The sequence below is a fragment of the Sparus aurata genome, chromosome 12 (genome assembly GCF_900880675.1).
Source record: "Sparus aurata chromosome 12, fSpaAur1.1, whole genome shotgun sequence".
Taxonomy (NCBI): domain Eukaryota; kingdom Metazoa; phylum Chordata; class Actinopteri; order Spariformes; family Sparidae; genus Sparus; species Sparus aurata.
The window spans coordinates 20,926,228-20,941,199 of NC_044198.1; the positions used below are offsets into that span (position 1 = coordinate 20,926,228).

General features: G+C 42.9%; 1 protein-coding gene across 1 annotated transcript in view; it reads right to left on the reverse strand.

Moving 5' to 3' along the window:
* The window catches only part of itga1 (integrin, alpha 1), a 50,788-nt gene extending 36,031 nt beyond the window's left edge, over positions 1-14,757 (reverse strand). Inside the window, exon 1 of the mRNA XM_030435804.1 lies at positions 14,482-14,757. Within this exon, the coding sequence (XP_030291664.1) occupies positions 14,482-14,530 (49 nt within the window). The 5' untranslated portion in view covers positions 14,531-14,757. The remainder of the gene's footprint in view (positions 1-14,481) is intronic.
* Positions 14,758-14,972: the final 215 nt, after the last annotated feature.

A 14,972-nucleotide genomic window follows, 5' to 3' on the forward strand; every position in this document is an offset into this window, starting at 1 on the left:
CATCAGATTGTAGTTGATTTATTTCAGTAAAGAACAAATATGACCACTGTATGGTGGCACAAGAGGAAAAGTATGAGGATAACCGAAGTTCTTCGATTCATCCTCGGGGGACCATGAATGGCTGAACCAAATTTCACGACAATACATGCAATAGTTGCTGAGACATTTCATTCAAAGTGGCAAATGTCGAGAAAACATCCTCTGGGGACCATGAAGATCTGTGCCAAAATGTACTCCAAATGTAGTAAAACTTCAACCTGCTGGTGGTGTTAAATGAAAAGTCACTGTATCAGCAAAGTCAGTGGGTTTCCTTTCTGGGGAACATGAATGTGATTCCCTAGTGGTGGACCAAGCCACACTGTTAGCATGGCTAACGCTGTTCAATCTGTTTCCTCTCCTCCACCCATTCACCAATTAATTCTCCCATCCCTCCCTCAAGAACATCATCCATCTCTCTACGACTTCCTCCATCCATTCATCCCTGCCCCTCCTCCCCTCCCACCACCCGTCCCAGCATCTCTCTGCTGCTCTCTTCAAGCACCTTCTCGTTCATTGACTGAACATGTTGGGCTCGGCGGTGTCGGTTTCCTCTCCCTGAAACTTCCAGATGTATTCTCCTGGGATCTGCTTCTCGCTGGTGCGGAAAACATGCAGCCTTACTAGCGGAGACCCACGCATGACATCATCCCCCTCTGACGGTTGTCAAAGCTTTCATCCCCCCCAAATTCTCTCTGTATATTGCAGGGGTGGTTGACGCTCTCGTAACCATCACATTACTATGTCTGTTAAATCTGCTGATCACAACAGTCTGAACATCCAGGGAGCAGCTGGGACGAGTGGGCTTGTGGGATGGATCAAACACCTCTTGGGGAACTAAAAATACACACAGCCACGGGTCAGAGAATGACCTTCCTCCAGATTCAATAAGCAACATGCAAAAATAATCACACTTCTACGTCACGCTGTGAGGCAAACAGTGAGAGAAAATACTCAGGGCAAGCTCCATATTCCTGCAAATCAACAACTCTTAAAAATATCACCGCGGGTTTATTTTGCAAAACTCAGAGAAAGCAAACAGGGAACTTTTAAAGAAAACAGAAACACAAATGAGAATCTAATGAACAGGGAAAAGGTAGCAGAGAACAATTTCCTCTAAAGCTCGGATATTAAACAACTCTGACGCAACGATATCTGTATATCTCATTTTAAATTACACACTTTGTGTAATTAACAGCATTCATTACATCACAATACTCTTATTAGAGTTCTATAACACTGTCTCATTTTTTATTTTTGTATTAAACCGGCTCTGCTGTATTTGGCCCGTTGGGAGTCAGGCCATTTCTTGGCAATAGCGTAGCAAAGCATCCAGCTATTGTGGCTTCATCTAGTTCTTGGAAAGATGTCGAACCACGCCTTCAAAAGTAAAGATTGACTTTAACTGTGATCCGACGAGGGTTTGTTCATTATTTACTTCACCGTGTGTGTGTTTCCTCAAAGCTGCTCGAAGAACAGAAACACACCCGTGTTTCGTCAAAGCCCCTCAGAAAGACGACTGAAATGACTGTTTAGCGCGGATCATAACAGCGGATTAGTCTAATTGTTGGTTGGGGGATGTTTTGTAAATAAATCACTAACTAAGTAGAGATTGGAAAAAAAAGGAAAAGAAGAACAAACAATTACGTGCTGAGAAATGTGTTACCTCAAGAGCCCGCACAGTGCTTATCCTACAGTAACGAGCCAAAAAAGACAAAATATATTTATCAAATTAAATAACTGCAAAGAAAACGATGATTAATGCAGATTTCACAAGTAATAACTTGCTGCTTCCTAAAATATTGAATTCATTAATGATTCTGAAGTGTTTGACTTTATTGCTTTGATGAGAATATCAATTTAAGATGTTCTGGATCGAAACTCGACGGAGAGGGAGGAGAAAAAAAAGCACCATTTGAAACATATCCACGTTAGTGTGGACACGGCCTCAGCGGGGGTGAATCCCGCCCCCGGTCGACACACTCCCTTTTTCTCCCCCCCTGTCGAACACACAGATGTGTTCGAGACGGGTCAAACCTCCCCTGATGTTTTGTTTCTCGGCTGTTATTTCAAGGCTACTCCAGAAACAGCCGAGGAAAACATCCCACAGGACAAACACGGTTAGTCTGAGTAAGATAAACCGGCAAAAATATAAATCTAGCGTGCAGAGTGTAATGATGTGATGACCTGCTTTCATACGCCGTATCTAAAATATCCCGCCAAGGATTGTTATTCGACTCTTAAATGAGCATTTAATGAATCGAGAGAAGTGTCTGTGCGGCACGAACGTCTCGTTTCCTCCCTCTGCTCGAGAAATGTGCAAAATTTTTCTCATCTCCTTGCAGGTGAGCGGCCAAAAATAGATTCAGCCAACAACGGCTGAGAAACATTCTGCTGTCTTAAACGTCAACGGTAAACGTCAGGTCTGGTTTCACTTTGATTCTGAAATGCTGTCAACAAACTGAGGTCTCTGGAGGTCCTCAGAGGGCAGGTACAGAGGCTACCAGCTCGATTCCTAGCTTCAAAGTGCTTTTGAATTTCTGTTTTTTTTTGGCTGGGAGGGGGAGATTGTAAAAAGCAAATGTGTAGTATGTGTGTATAAACAGGATTTATTTCTTTTTTCTTTTTTTTTCTCTATCACTATTAAAACACTACTAAAGGCTAATCGATTCATGAGATGGAAGATATTGGTGTGTATTCTTCCTCTGACTTTCATAACTCACTGTGTTTTTTTTGGTCACAGTAAATCGCGTTGCCCTAAATGATAACAATGAAATAACTGTTCTTGTCGCTGTGTTTCTTAGGCTGCTTCCCAAACACAGAAACTTTCCCCAGGAGACTAGAAAACTGTTTCCACCGCAGCAACAAGAGTCTAAATTATGATTTGGGGACATTTTTATACCCCCCCCCAAAAAAAAGTCCCTGCTTGGAGCATTCATGAACATTTCTCATTGTTAAAGCACTCACAGCCGCCATTTTTAAAAGGCCTTTTTTTTTTTATTTCTTTTTTTTATGGAGCTGCAGAGGAAAGCATCTGACGAATGAACTGACGACAAAGTCCGGGCCTTAGTGAGCATTTAGGCTCTGCCTGGAATTACACACAGAGATGAATAGACGCAAGCTAAACTGACTCATTTGCCTAATCTTTATGGCTTTTAAGCCCACAGTGGAAGCATAGAAAAGCAGTGGTTCCTCAGAGCAACAGTTCCAGGTACTGTGGGAGTAGACGCAGTGGTCGGTGCTGGAGGACGCCGTGCAGAGAGTGGAGGGAGAACATTGGCAGATAAGCTGAGCGGGAGGATTCACCGCACAGAGATAGACGATCCAATAAAAACATATTCACGTTAAAAAGAAAAGGCAGGTTGACCAAAAAAAAATGTTTAAATCAAGCGTGCGGATATGGATACAAGGGGAATCGGAATCAATGTTTTGCTGCAGATTTCAAGACGAGTCATCGGATATTGATTATCCGAGAACTCCCGATCAATATCATATCGTGTTACATCTATAGAATTATACGCTCTGCTCTTTTCTCCTCATGTGAGCTTGTTTCAGATTCAATCCCAAAACACAATTTTCATGTTATTATATTATATAAGAGTGGTAGAAGATTAATTAGCCTCATCGATCAATATCTGACCGTCACTGTAACGGTGAAACATCGGAGCAGAGGAAGCCTTTTTTTTTTTTTTTTCCAGGAAACTCTCGTGGCCGTTGGTGCTCGCCTCTCGTCGGAGAGGTTAATGTGAACACGTTGCCCCAGGCAGACGCCACAGCTCCTCTGCTCCCTGTATGATGCCAGTTTGATGGATAGCTCTGGCCTGCTGCTGGCCTGGAGAGACAGGGAGGAGGAGGAGGAGGAGGAGGAGGAGGAGGAGGAGGACTGGACAGGCCTGGTGCACAGATGCAGCATTGCTTTGGTTGCAAACACACACACAGAGAAACACATACGTCTAAGATCTGCAGCTATCACCACTTAGCAGGTAGTGAGAGGCCCTTAGGAGTACAAGTATGTGTGTGTGTGTGTTTGTGTGTGTGTGTGTGTGTGTGTATGTGCGCGCGTGTGTGTTTCTTCTGGCAAGACGTCACAGGCTCTCAGTCTGCGCACACTGGCTTCATCAAGGAAATGACTTTAGACGGACCTCAATCCTGTTTTACAATAAAATCTCTTTATCAAAAACTACACCCAGACAGACCAAACAAAACAAACAGAGCTTTTCAAAGTAAAGTCAACTCTGGGAAAGCATTAAAAGGGTATGTTCACCCAAAAAATGAAAATCCGGTCAGCATCTACTCCCCATCATGTCGGTGGAGATTCGGTTGAAGATTTTGGCTCAAAACAGAGTGTCAGCAACATCTTTTCAAGTACATTGTTGAACTGCTGAACAGTAGTGAGTTGGAAAAAGCACGTTTGACTTTGTTTTCAAGCAAAAAGCATCTGCTGACTACTCATATCGAACACAGAAGCTGCAGAGATGACTAACCGTGTCATCTGTGTGGAAAACAGAACCAGCGCTTGTCTGCTCTCTCTTTGACCTCTGCACTTTTTACTCCTCTCCCTTGTTTTTGCTCAAGCTGGAGATAATGCAATCTTCCCCCCCCCACCACCCCCGCCGCCGCCACAGATTCGCCAAATGGTCTCTGCAGCAGCTTTTTCCTCTCCTGACAGCCTCCTTTGCACCTCCCTGTCTGCCTCCTCCCTCCCTCCTCTTTGCCCCCTACGCCTCACAACAACTGTGCGGTGCCAGAGGTCACATGGGCGAAAGAAATACCACAGCGCCAACAGGACTGTCTGCAGACACGGCAGAGTGCGGCTGACGGAGGAGATAACTTCAAGTAAATAACTGATAGTCTGTATTTGTCTGCGAGGGGGAACTTAATGTTTGATACGCGCCGTATCCGGGGGTGCCGTTTAAATATACTTATCAAACGCATGATTGAGGCCCATGTCTTTCCACCTAATCCTTCTTGAAACATTTTCTCAATGTGGAAACAATTAGTCGAGGGCTCGGTGGGGTTAAGGGGATGCTCCTGAAAATGCTCAAATTGTAACAGCCTGAAGAAAAGGTGGCGACGGGCGATGAAGTGTGAAACACATGCAGAATGCTTTTATGTGGTCAATGTGCGTCTCTGTGTTTACACATGTGTGAGGTTTGACCTTCCCTGGAGGTTAAGCCCTACGTAAGCTGACACGACATGTGATGTCGCACCTTCAGGGGTGTCTTGTTTATTTGAAGCTCTTTTATGACGACTATCAGTTTCAGGACAGAGTGTGTGTGTGTGTGTTTTTGGCTGAAGTTTGGGGATTATTCTGCACTTATCTCACTATCATATCAGTATTTGTGTTTATTTTGCAGGCTTAGAGGCCACTTTTAGGACGATCAGGTTTTTTAAACACTTCATGCAGATACGTAGTCCAGGGGGAAGTTAAGTTCTGCGTGCTGCTGCTAAAACCATAAGACTTCTGGAGATGACTTCACATTTACAGTCAGAAGACTGAAAAATGTTTGGCATAAATGTCACCTTGGCAACCCCGAGTTCCCTTTTATTTGCCTCTCACTTCTCCGTCTGCCGCGATGGCAGACACAGAGACATAATGATGGAACGATGACTCAGTTCTGTGGCAAAACCAAATCCGGCTATGTGTCACCGACCGTCACCATTCATATATAAAACATTATTCAGGTTTATTATTTAGCTTTTTTTTTATGTAAAAAGACTTTCCAAGTGGCACAGTGATAATGGTGTCGGGGGATAACTGAAGATCACAAAGACCTTGAATGTCTGTCACACTGCACAGTTATACATCCTACAGTTCCTTTCACTCGGAACCACAAACAGCCTGGTGGCGCTCGAAGACAAGTCGTCAGACCACAAAAGTCAGTAGGATTCATCCTCTGGGAACCATGAGTGTGTCCAAAGTTTCATGGCAGTTCACCAAGTGGTTGAACTATTTGAGCACGGACCAAAACTGTGGACAGATCAAATGACTCCACAGCCGCGCTACAGCTATTTTGTGAGGTTATGCCGTCGGCTGTGAGCTAATTGCTAAAGTCAGCATGCTAACATGCTCACAATGATAATGTTAACATGTTTATGTTGGACTGGCATGATGTTGACCAGGTTCACCATCTTATTTTTAGCATATTAGCATGTTATTGCATTCCCCAAATTAAAGCATTAAATATAAAGAACAGCTCTGAATAGCTTTGTAATATATAAACAAAAGAAAAGGGACAATATAAACATGAAGCTCTGGATCAAATTCATGGCAGTTCATCCAAGATTTTCACTCAAAACCAGAAATGTGAAACTCGTGGTTTCTCAAACAGTCTCCGTCGTGAGATACCGCCATAGTGTAGACTGAGATCAGTGTTGAAAGTTCTGGATCGAGTCGGGCAAACACTCGGCAGAATCTAGGCCAAGAGATACGAGGGGTGAGTCCAGCAACACACAGCAAAGTCTGAAGGACACCAGACATATCATATGACTTGTTTCTAGATGTGGGCCACATACATCATGCCCAACATGGCCCGAGTTTGGTTATTAATCAATTACCAATCAATGGTCACTGCAGCGAGCATGGCTGTAAAGGTAGATGATTTTGCATTGAACAGTTTACTGAAAGTCTGAAAATGTATTCAAGCCTGCCACTGATTCCTTGCCAGACTTTCCCCAGAAATGTTTGTCTTTCCTGGGTTTAGTTATCCCACCTTTAACATTTTTATTGGGTAATGTTATAATGTTATAATGTTATAATGGTAATGTTAGGTTATGTCAACCTGCACTATTTCAAACAAGCTTAATAACCTCATTTAACGTGAATTTGTCTTCGTGAGCTCACCCAAACACAGACAGGACGGATTTAGATTTTTCATAGCACACTCAACTTTAAAGCAAGTAGATTTTGAGTCATTTGATGAGCGTTGCGGTGGCAAGTACGTCAAAATTTAAGTGATGAACTTCATCAATTTTTAATTGATCTGTTGAAGTGGTATCCGGTGGCCTCGTACTTAAGATGCATACCATATAAACCCCAACACCCACAATAAGATTCCATCTAGGGCTCTTTGTTGCATGTCATACCATATTTCCTGTTCATATCTTCCATATGGTGTAAAACAAAACATTATCTGTAGTTTTGGTTCAACACTCATTGCAAGCTAACTGACATGACTTGAGGGTAGAAAAGGCACAGTTGTGATCAGCCGTGCTAGTAATTCCCTCACTGACGTTACACAATACACGAACTCTACCTGAAATCCAACATCTTTGGTTTTGCATGGTTGCCACATGCTGCAGAGACAGCAGAATCAGTTACACATCTGTAGCGAGTATGAAACTGAGTCATGTGGGTGGCCTTCTGTGGTTTCACAGGCCCCGGGGGCAAAAACCTTTGAACGTTCCTTTGACTATCACAGCTCTTCAAGGAAATGTGCTCTTCTGTCTCGTGTTTATCCGCCGAGTGCAACTTCCTCCACGACGAGCTATATTTTGACATCATCGACGTGTTCACGAGATGCACGAGTACATCTTCATCTCAACGAGCTCTGTGTGATTCTGCTATTTAAAAGGACTTCCCTAAAACAAAATACAGTTTATATGTCACTCTAATAATAACAAACTAGCATAGCTGAGAGTGTCTAAACTTTATTTGGAAGTGGAAATATGATATAATACAAACAGGCCTCTTAACTACATAGACAATACTGAAAAACTCATTCATTTCAGTGTCTCGTTTGTCGGGAGTCTGAAAATTGTATCCTCCCCGCCTTGTCAAAAAAGGAACCAAGGGGAGTTAGCTCAGTTGGTAGAGCGGGAGCAGCATGTGCCTCGTCCTCACTGCACGGGATTCAAGTCTAAATCTACAAAAAAAGCAAACAAAGGGGCAGGCAACTGATAAAATCAGGCTGGGCACATCCGAAAGTACTACAAAGAAACAGAAAGCTATACAAAGAACAAACCAGGATGCAGCCTGAGAAACACAAGTGGGATTGCAAAAAATGACAAGGGCATAAAAAACTAGGGGGAACATGAGAGGTAAGGGCGGGAAAAAGACAAAGACAGGCACTGGAATGGGGATTCATTTTACAAAAAAAACGAAAAATCAAAATGAAACCAAAGACAAGCTGCACATCCTCATATTTACGTAGTTAGAATAATTCTCTTTGAACTCGCAAGATGTTTAAATGACATTTTGGCTCACAGTCACACCTGCATTTGTAGCTGATGACTGCCGTGACCAGCATGCTTTCTAGATGTGCACTGACAGACTTTAAGAACAAGATTTTCAGTCAATTTCCAATTTTCCAAAATGTAGCCATGGTTTTCTGGTTGTCATGTTTGTTTTCCACCAGCAGATGCCAGCTGATGTGACTTTTGACAGTAAGTGGAGCTTATTGTGCCCAAAAACCACATGTATTTGCAGTTGCAAACCACACCGCTTCGGTTTCCTGTACAATGGGAGCTATGGTGGTGTCAGCGTTTACAGAGTCACATCTTCTACTTCAAAAGTAGCACAAATTGTGTGTTTCACCATCAAGATCCATGTCAATGATACACACTTAATCAGAAACTCTCAGCCTTTCACGAGCACTGGATCAACAAATCAGCTTGTTTCCTTCTCGGTGCTGCACATTGTAGTCTCAGTGCATGTTTCTCTGTGCCAACTTTGGTTAGCCACCACAACACCATACTTTGCAAAGTGCCTGCAGAGATGTATACCTACCAGGACCAAAATGCCAGTCCAAACTCATTTGAATGCAGGAAAATGATACACGCTGCACCCATCACACTTTCAATGTCCACTGGAATAATTTTAGAAGGTGTTTTTGTGGCAATTGTGTTGTTTTTCGAGCATAGAGACAAGTTTGCAGGTCCTTTAGAGGCTTCGTGACTGTACTTAAATATGGAAACCTTCTGTTGCTCCTAGCCTTCGCTGTTATCAGTAGTGTTCGATGTAAACATGACCGATCTCACGACACAGATTGAAGTGCTTCTGGAACACTGTGAACCACAGTCAATGTATCACAGTCACAATCATTGTCACACGGGAAATGTAAAGGATGACAGAAGTGTTGGTACACAGATCCTTATTCGAAGTAAGTGTGAAAACCTGCACCTCTACCACAGCACACATACCTCTGACCAGAAAGGCCTTGAGAACTGAAAAATATATATACATATCAGCAGTTTTGTGGAGTTTCCGTGATCCACTTGCCTGCAAGCTGCTTTATTTCTTTTTGAAAATGATAATTGTTCTCTTGATTGTCCACCAGGCTGTCAAATTAACCCACTCTAACAAATGGATCTTGGGTATCTGGGGTGCCGGAAAGAAAAGCCAGAGGAAAATCATAAAGATCACCAATGTCAGGGGGGGTTCATCCTCTGTGGATGATGAATGTCTCTGCAACATTTCATGTCAATCTATCTGACAGTTGTTGAGAAATTTCCGTCTGCACTAAGTGAGATATGCATCGGTGACAGACACATGATCGTTCTATTAAATGTTCAATAGTTTCACATGTATGCATGACGTGCCGGGGCTCTTCGCTCTTCGAGTGTCTCTAGGCTTGTTAGGTTGAGCGGACTGGCTGTCCCTGCTTTGCCGCCCCACCTGTTTGCTCTGCCTAGCAGCCCAGACACACTGCAGCTGCAACAGCCAAAATGGTTTGCAACATCAGCTCTACTGTTGGCAATGTAGTTTACAGACCAACCACGAGAGAAACACAAGCACAACCTATTACCACACGAGTGAGAAAATGGGTTTTGCCGAAGAGGAAATTGTCAATAAAAATGTCAAGTCAGTATTATTATGTACTAATGAAATTTCATTTGTGTGTTTTTTTCCTTGTAGTGTCACCATAATTGTAACTCGTGCGCCATTATAAAGTGGTAAAATCCAAACTAAAGAGGTTAAATTCAACCCTTGTTGGCTGCGTCTTTAACGCTGATCCAAAAATGATCAATAATTATTGATATTGACTAAACTCATAGACACGTTGGTGACAGTCGGGTCTGACGGTGTCATAACGCCTCCAGCAGAAGTCAGGCGATGAACTTGATTTTCTGTCACATCTTCAAAGTGTTCAGTGGAGTTTGAATAACTTCAGACAACAGTTCCACTTGACTGATTAACAGAAAAAAAAAATGTACGCTAAAACTGAACACATCAAAGATGCTGAATAAACTAACATGACCAGATCTTAATTACTTAACATTCCAGAGAATCTGTCTGTTGCTGCCAGCAGACAGTTTATGTCAAATTAGTGCTGATTGCTGCGACTCAGGGAGTGAGCTGATTCAAATGAAAGATAGCGGAGTAAAGGAGGAAGGGGAGACATATTGCTAATGACGCAGGGTGGCCAGGTTCACCAAGTCTCATAAATTCAAATTTCAGAGGTTAAATGGCTGAAGACTTGCACCCAGTGACCTCGCAACTTTCAATTAATCCACCACCTACTTAGGTCGGATTTCCATGTGCTCATTTTAATGCAGAAAGAAGACAAGTTCCTAAATCTGAGGTGTGAGAGACTGCAGGGGAAAAGCATCCCAGCGCTCGAAGGAATGCTGAGGAATCTGAATCAAGTCTTTGTAGCAGTCGTAGTCACGGAGACATTTAATGCGTAAGTCAGAAGAGCATCTACACTCTTGCTGTGCGACAAGACACGTGTCAATGAACCGTGTGAACTAAAACGTGTCCGATGGCTGTTTCTCTCATCCGGCGTCTCACCACATGGGATCTCTGTGATGTGCTTCCCTTTTAGGAAGGTTTTGGACAAACCTCTTCAGCTTTCATCTATCAGTATCAGAACAAAGTGAAAGAGAGAAGGGGTGAAATCATTAAATCAGAAAAACAACCGACTATTTTGATCATTAATTATTCCTTGAAGTCGTTTCCCAAGCGATAAACATACCCGACATGATCTAGTTCCAGTTTCTAAATTGTGGGAATTTGTCACTATAGGGGGAAAGCTTGGGTTGGGGACAATAGTTTGAATTAAACAAGGGAATCAATCACATCTCGGGCTTTATAGAAAATTGTGATGGGCACCTTCAACTTCATTCTGACATTTTTTATAGACTCATCGAGAAATAATCACTGAATTTATGGAGCCGAACAATCAAACATTTGCTGGTTCAACTTCTCATATAAGAGGATTTGCCTCTTTATTTTCATTTTGAATCAACGTAATGTGAAATATTTTAGGGTTTTGGACTATTTGTGAGATTGTGGGAGAATTCGAATGTTCTGGTGGCCATCCTCTAGATTCTGACATTGACTGAATGACATCATAGAAAGTTAACGCACACCAAGTGTTGCATACTCTGGCTCCATATGCAGCCTCCCCATGACCCCGGTCAGAGGGATAAGCGATTATAGATAATGAACGTGTGGATGAGTGGTGTTCACGTCATCTATAGAGCAAAACAATTTAACTATTCACTGACCTTTGCTTCTCAGTGCTTCTTTAATAACAGCATAACATAACGAGGGCTGCGACTGATGATCATTTTCACCACACATCATTCTGATCATTATCTTTTGATTAATCATTAATCTATACAATGTCAAAAATGTCTTGTGCTTTTTTCATTTGTTTCCTTTTCTCCGGTGTGTTATACAGTGTATAATAATGTTTTTTTGCATGTAAAAGATCTTGAAATACAGTGCTGCAGAACTGGACAATATGAGAAAGCTGATGTGCTTTAATCACTGAAGCATGTAGACTTATACTAGTAGTAACCAAAAATAAATCTACAAATCATCTCAGCTCTAATGATACACTGAGCAATTTGGAGACATTATCTCGAGCTCTTGGCTGCTGTGACGGACATTTTTCCACGCTTTCCCTTGACATTCTATACACTAAATAATTAATCTTGTAATACGATAAAAACAAAACAGATTCACTGATAATTAAAAACATAAGTAGCAGCCCCAGTCTCCAGTATAGGTGCCGTTTCACCGCCTCAGTCAGCCTTGGTCACTCTGGTCTGACACATGCTGATTGAAGCCAGGTGCCCCTCTCCTCTGCAGGACCAAACTCAAACCACCTGTAGCCCCATCTCCGTTAGGAATTTACAGAGATTAAATACTGCCACTACAATAACCACATGTGGGCCTCTGAGGCGGGCGGAGGCAGCTCCCACAGCACAACAAGGGATCTCCCAGTATGGTCTCAAAACCAGTGAGCCTCTACCCAGTTTGAGGTCATACACTCCAAGCAGCTCTGGATTTAGCAGCCGTCAGCAGGAGCTGAGAGGAGTTAAGAGTGTGAGGAGCGTGCAGGATGGGACATGAGGCAATCACAGAGTGCTCACACCAGTTTGGTTTAGTAATTACAGTCCCCCTCATTCACAAACGATCATGATCGCTGTTTTATGACCTGCTGCAATCTGATTGGATGAGCTAAACAGAGCTGGGGCGCAGTAAGCCGAGTAAGTAAACCTGACTTCTCCATGATTTGCTTTGTGAGCTTCTGCTGATCCCTCTCCACACATAAACACACACACACACATAAAAACACACACACACACACACACACATAAACACCTACACACACACACACACACACACACACACACACACACACACCAACACACACACACACACACGCATGCATCTCCATTTCTAACTCAATTCTCTAATGACCATCACAAGCCAGCATCACATGTAAGCGTAGGAATCTGAGAATTAAAGAGAGACATGCTGTTTACTATCCCCTCTCTTTCTTCTTCTTCTTCTTCTCATCCAACCCAAGCGAGGCGGCTCACTAGACTTTGCCGGTACTTTCCGTCATGTTTGAACTACTTGGACATGACCTAGGAGGTAATTCACCACTGCTGCTCTGGAGCTGAACCCGAGAGCGCAGCTTCACCAATGGGACTCCGCAGATATCCATTACAAATAAAGAGCCTCTTGAAGCCGGTGTAAAGACAACATTCATTCCCTTCACCTTTCGAGAAATTAAAATCCAATTATCGCTGATGATCCCGCTCAAGCGTATTCACGCAAAGATTCATTCAAGGGTTTATTTTGTCATAAGATCTCTGACATAATTCAACATGAAGTTTCTGCAAGAACATGACAAACATACGACGCACTGAAGAAACGTTTCTCAACACTTCCTCTGACGCTAATGCCTACAACGCATTATGAACATACTTATGACACATTATAATACTCCTATAGTGCTGTATGATCATCGTATGACAATAATCATAACTCATTTAGATTCACATGGATATAACACACTATGAACATACTTATAATACGCTATAATGCACCGAGCGTGCTTTATAATCAGTTTTAAGCACTCATGGAAATTCATAATGCTTCATAACAATAATCATGACTCATGACTTTGAACATATAGTGTACATTTAGTTTTAAGCAATCATAAATAGTCACAATCAAAATACATTATAAAGCACTTTATAATGACCGTTAAGGTCAAGTGACAATACCTCATCATTGCCGACTCACCCACTCACCAGGATTTGCAACGATTACAGTGTAATACAATTCTCAAAATGCATTCTAATCATGATTATGATCGATATAATGTGATTATAAGAAAGTGGCCATTTAGCACTTTTGGTAAAGTATTTAAATCCCTGTGTTGCCGGCAGATGTGATACATTACAAGCTGCCTAAAAGTCACTGTTAAGTGGCCAAGAACAGAACACAAACACACACTGATGTAGAATGAATGGACTTTGGACAATTTGATGCTTTTAAATATGATTACACGGCACTGTAGGCTCACAATGTGTCACAATGCAATCAAATGTTACAATGAGCTGCGATTACTGTTACACAGCGTTATAAATATCTATGATTGCTTGTAGCTATGGTCAAACAGTGCTACAGGCGCATGGTAATGCATTATTCATATGTTCATAAAGCGTTATAATGCTTTATGAACATAGAGAGTGTCACCCATGTTTCCTTAGGAGCAACAAAACCCACTTTTCCATTAAGTTCTGACACTGCTGTATAAACACTGGCATGCGCAACATTCAATTAAGGCCCCATACAGTAATCAGACTGGCTGTAATGACTCCGTTATATGAGGCAGCGCCGGGCTTCTGGTGCACTAGGGGCAATTAAGTGCTCTGCGGCTTCCCTCAGTCAGAATAAATACCATCTGGGCAATACGTACGGAAAGTATTTAGGGGCATTTTTTACGAGGACACTGGTGCCACCACCTTTTACTGGGAGTGCGGGCGACGTGAGTGACATATTTAATGGATGCTTTTTAGTCTTCAATTATGCAGAGTGCGATGATCTAAGCTGCTGTTCGAGCGTGTGCGTAAAAAGATGCGCCGGGGACCTTTGGCGCGGCACGGAGGCGCTCTCTCTCTCTCTCCGCCTTGTCACTCGTTGTTCCATCCGCAGGTCAGCACAAATGCGCGGCTCCTTAATAAATGATGACTTACCAGCAGCCGCCAGCGCTGTCAGAGTGAAACGGTGTCTTATCCCGAGCATCCTGACGCGCGGTAGATGTCCTGAGAGCTTCAGTTATTCCACGGACCCTCTTCCCCCCTTTTTTCACGCCCCGGTTTCTAAACCCGTGTCAAGTGAAATCGCTGGCTGTCTGACGAGGGCGTGCAAGTCATTCCTGTGCTCCAGCATCCACAGCTTGACCGTCGGACGTCCCGTTTCAAACTCACTTCAGCGCTCGGGATGAGTTCTGTTCCATTTCGAAACAGCGAGCAGGAGGAGGAGGAGGAGGAGGAGGACCTTACGCACAGGACTTTGAAGGGGCTGGTCCCGCCAGTGCATGGGAAAATGTTAGCAGTGAAATAACAGCAACTGTCAGACATTAAACAATTAGACCAGAATAGTCTAATTTTAACCTCCAGGCCTCAGTCTGTGACAGCTGACCCTCCGCTTGAATTGGATAGCCCGCTTTGAAACTTAGATTTAC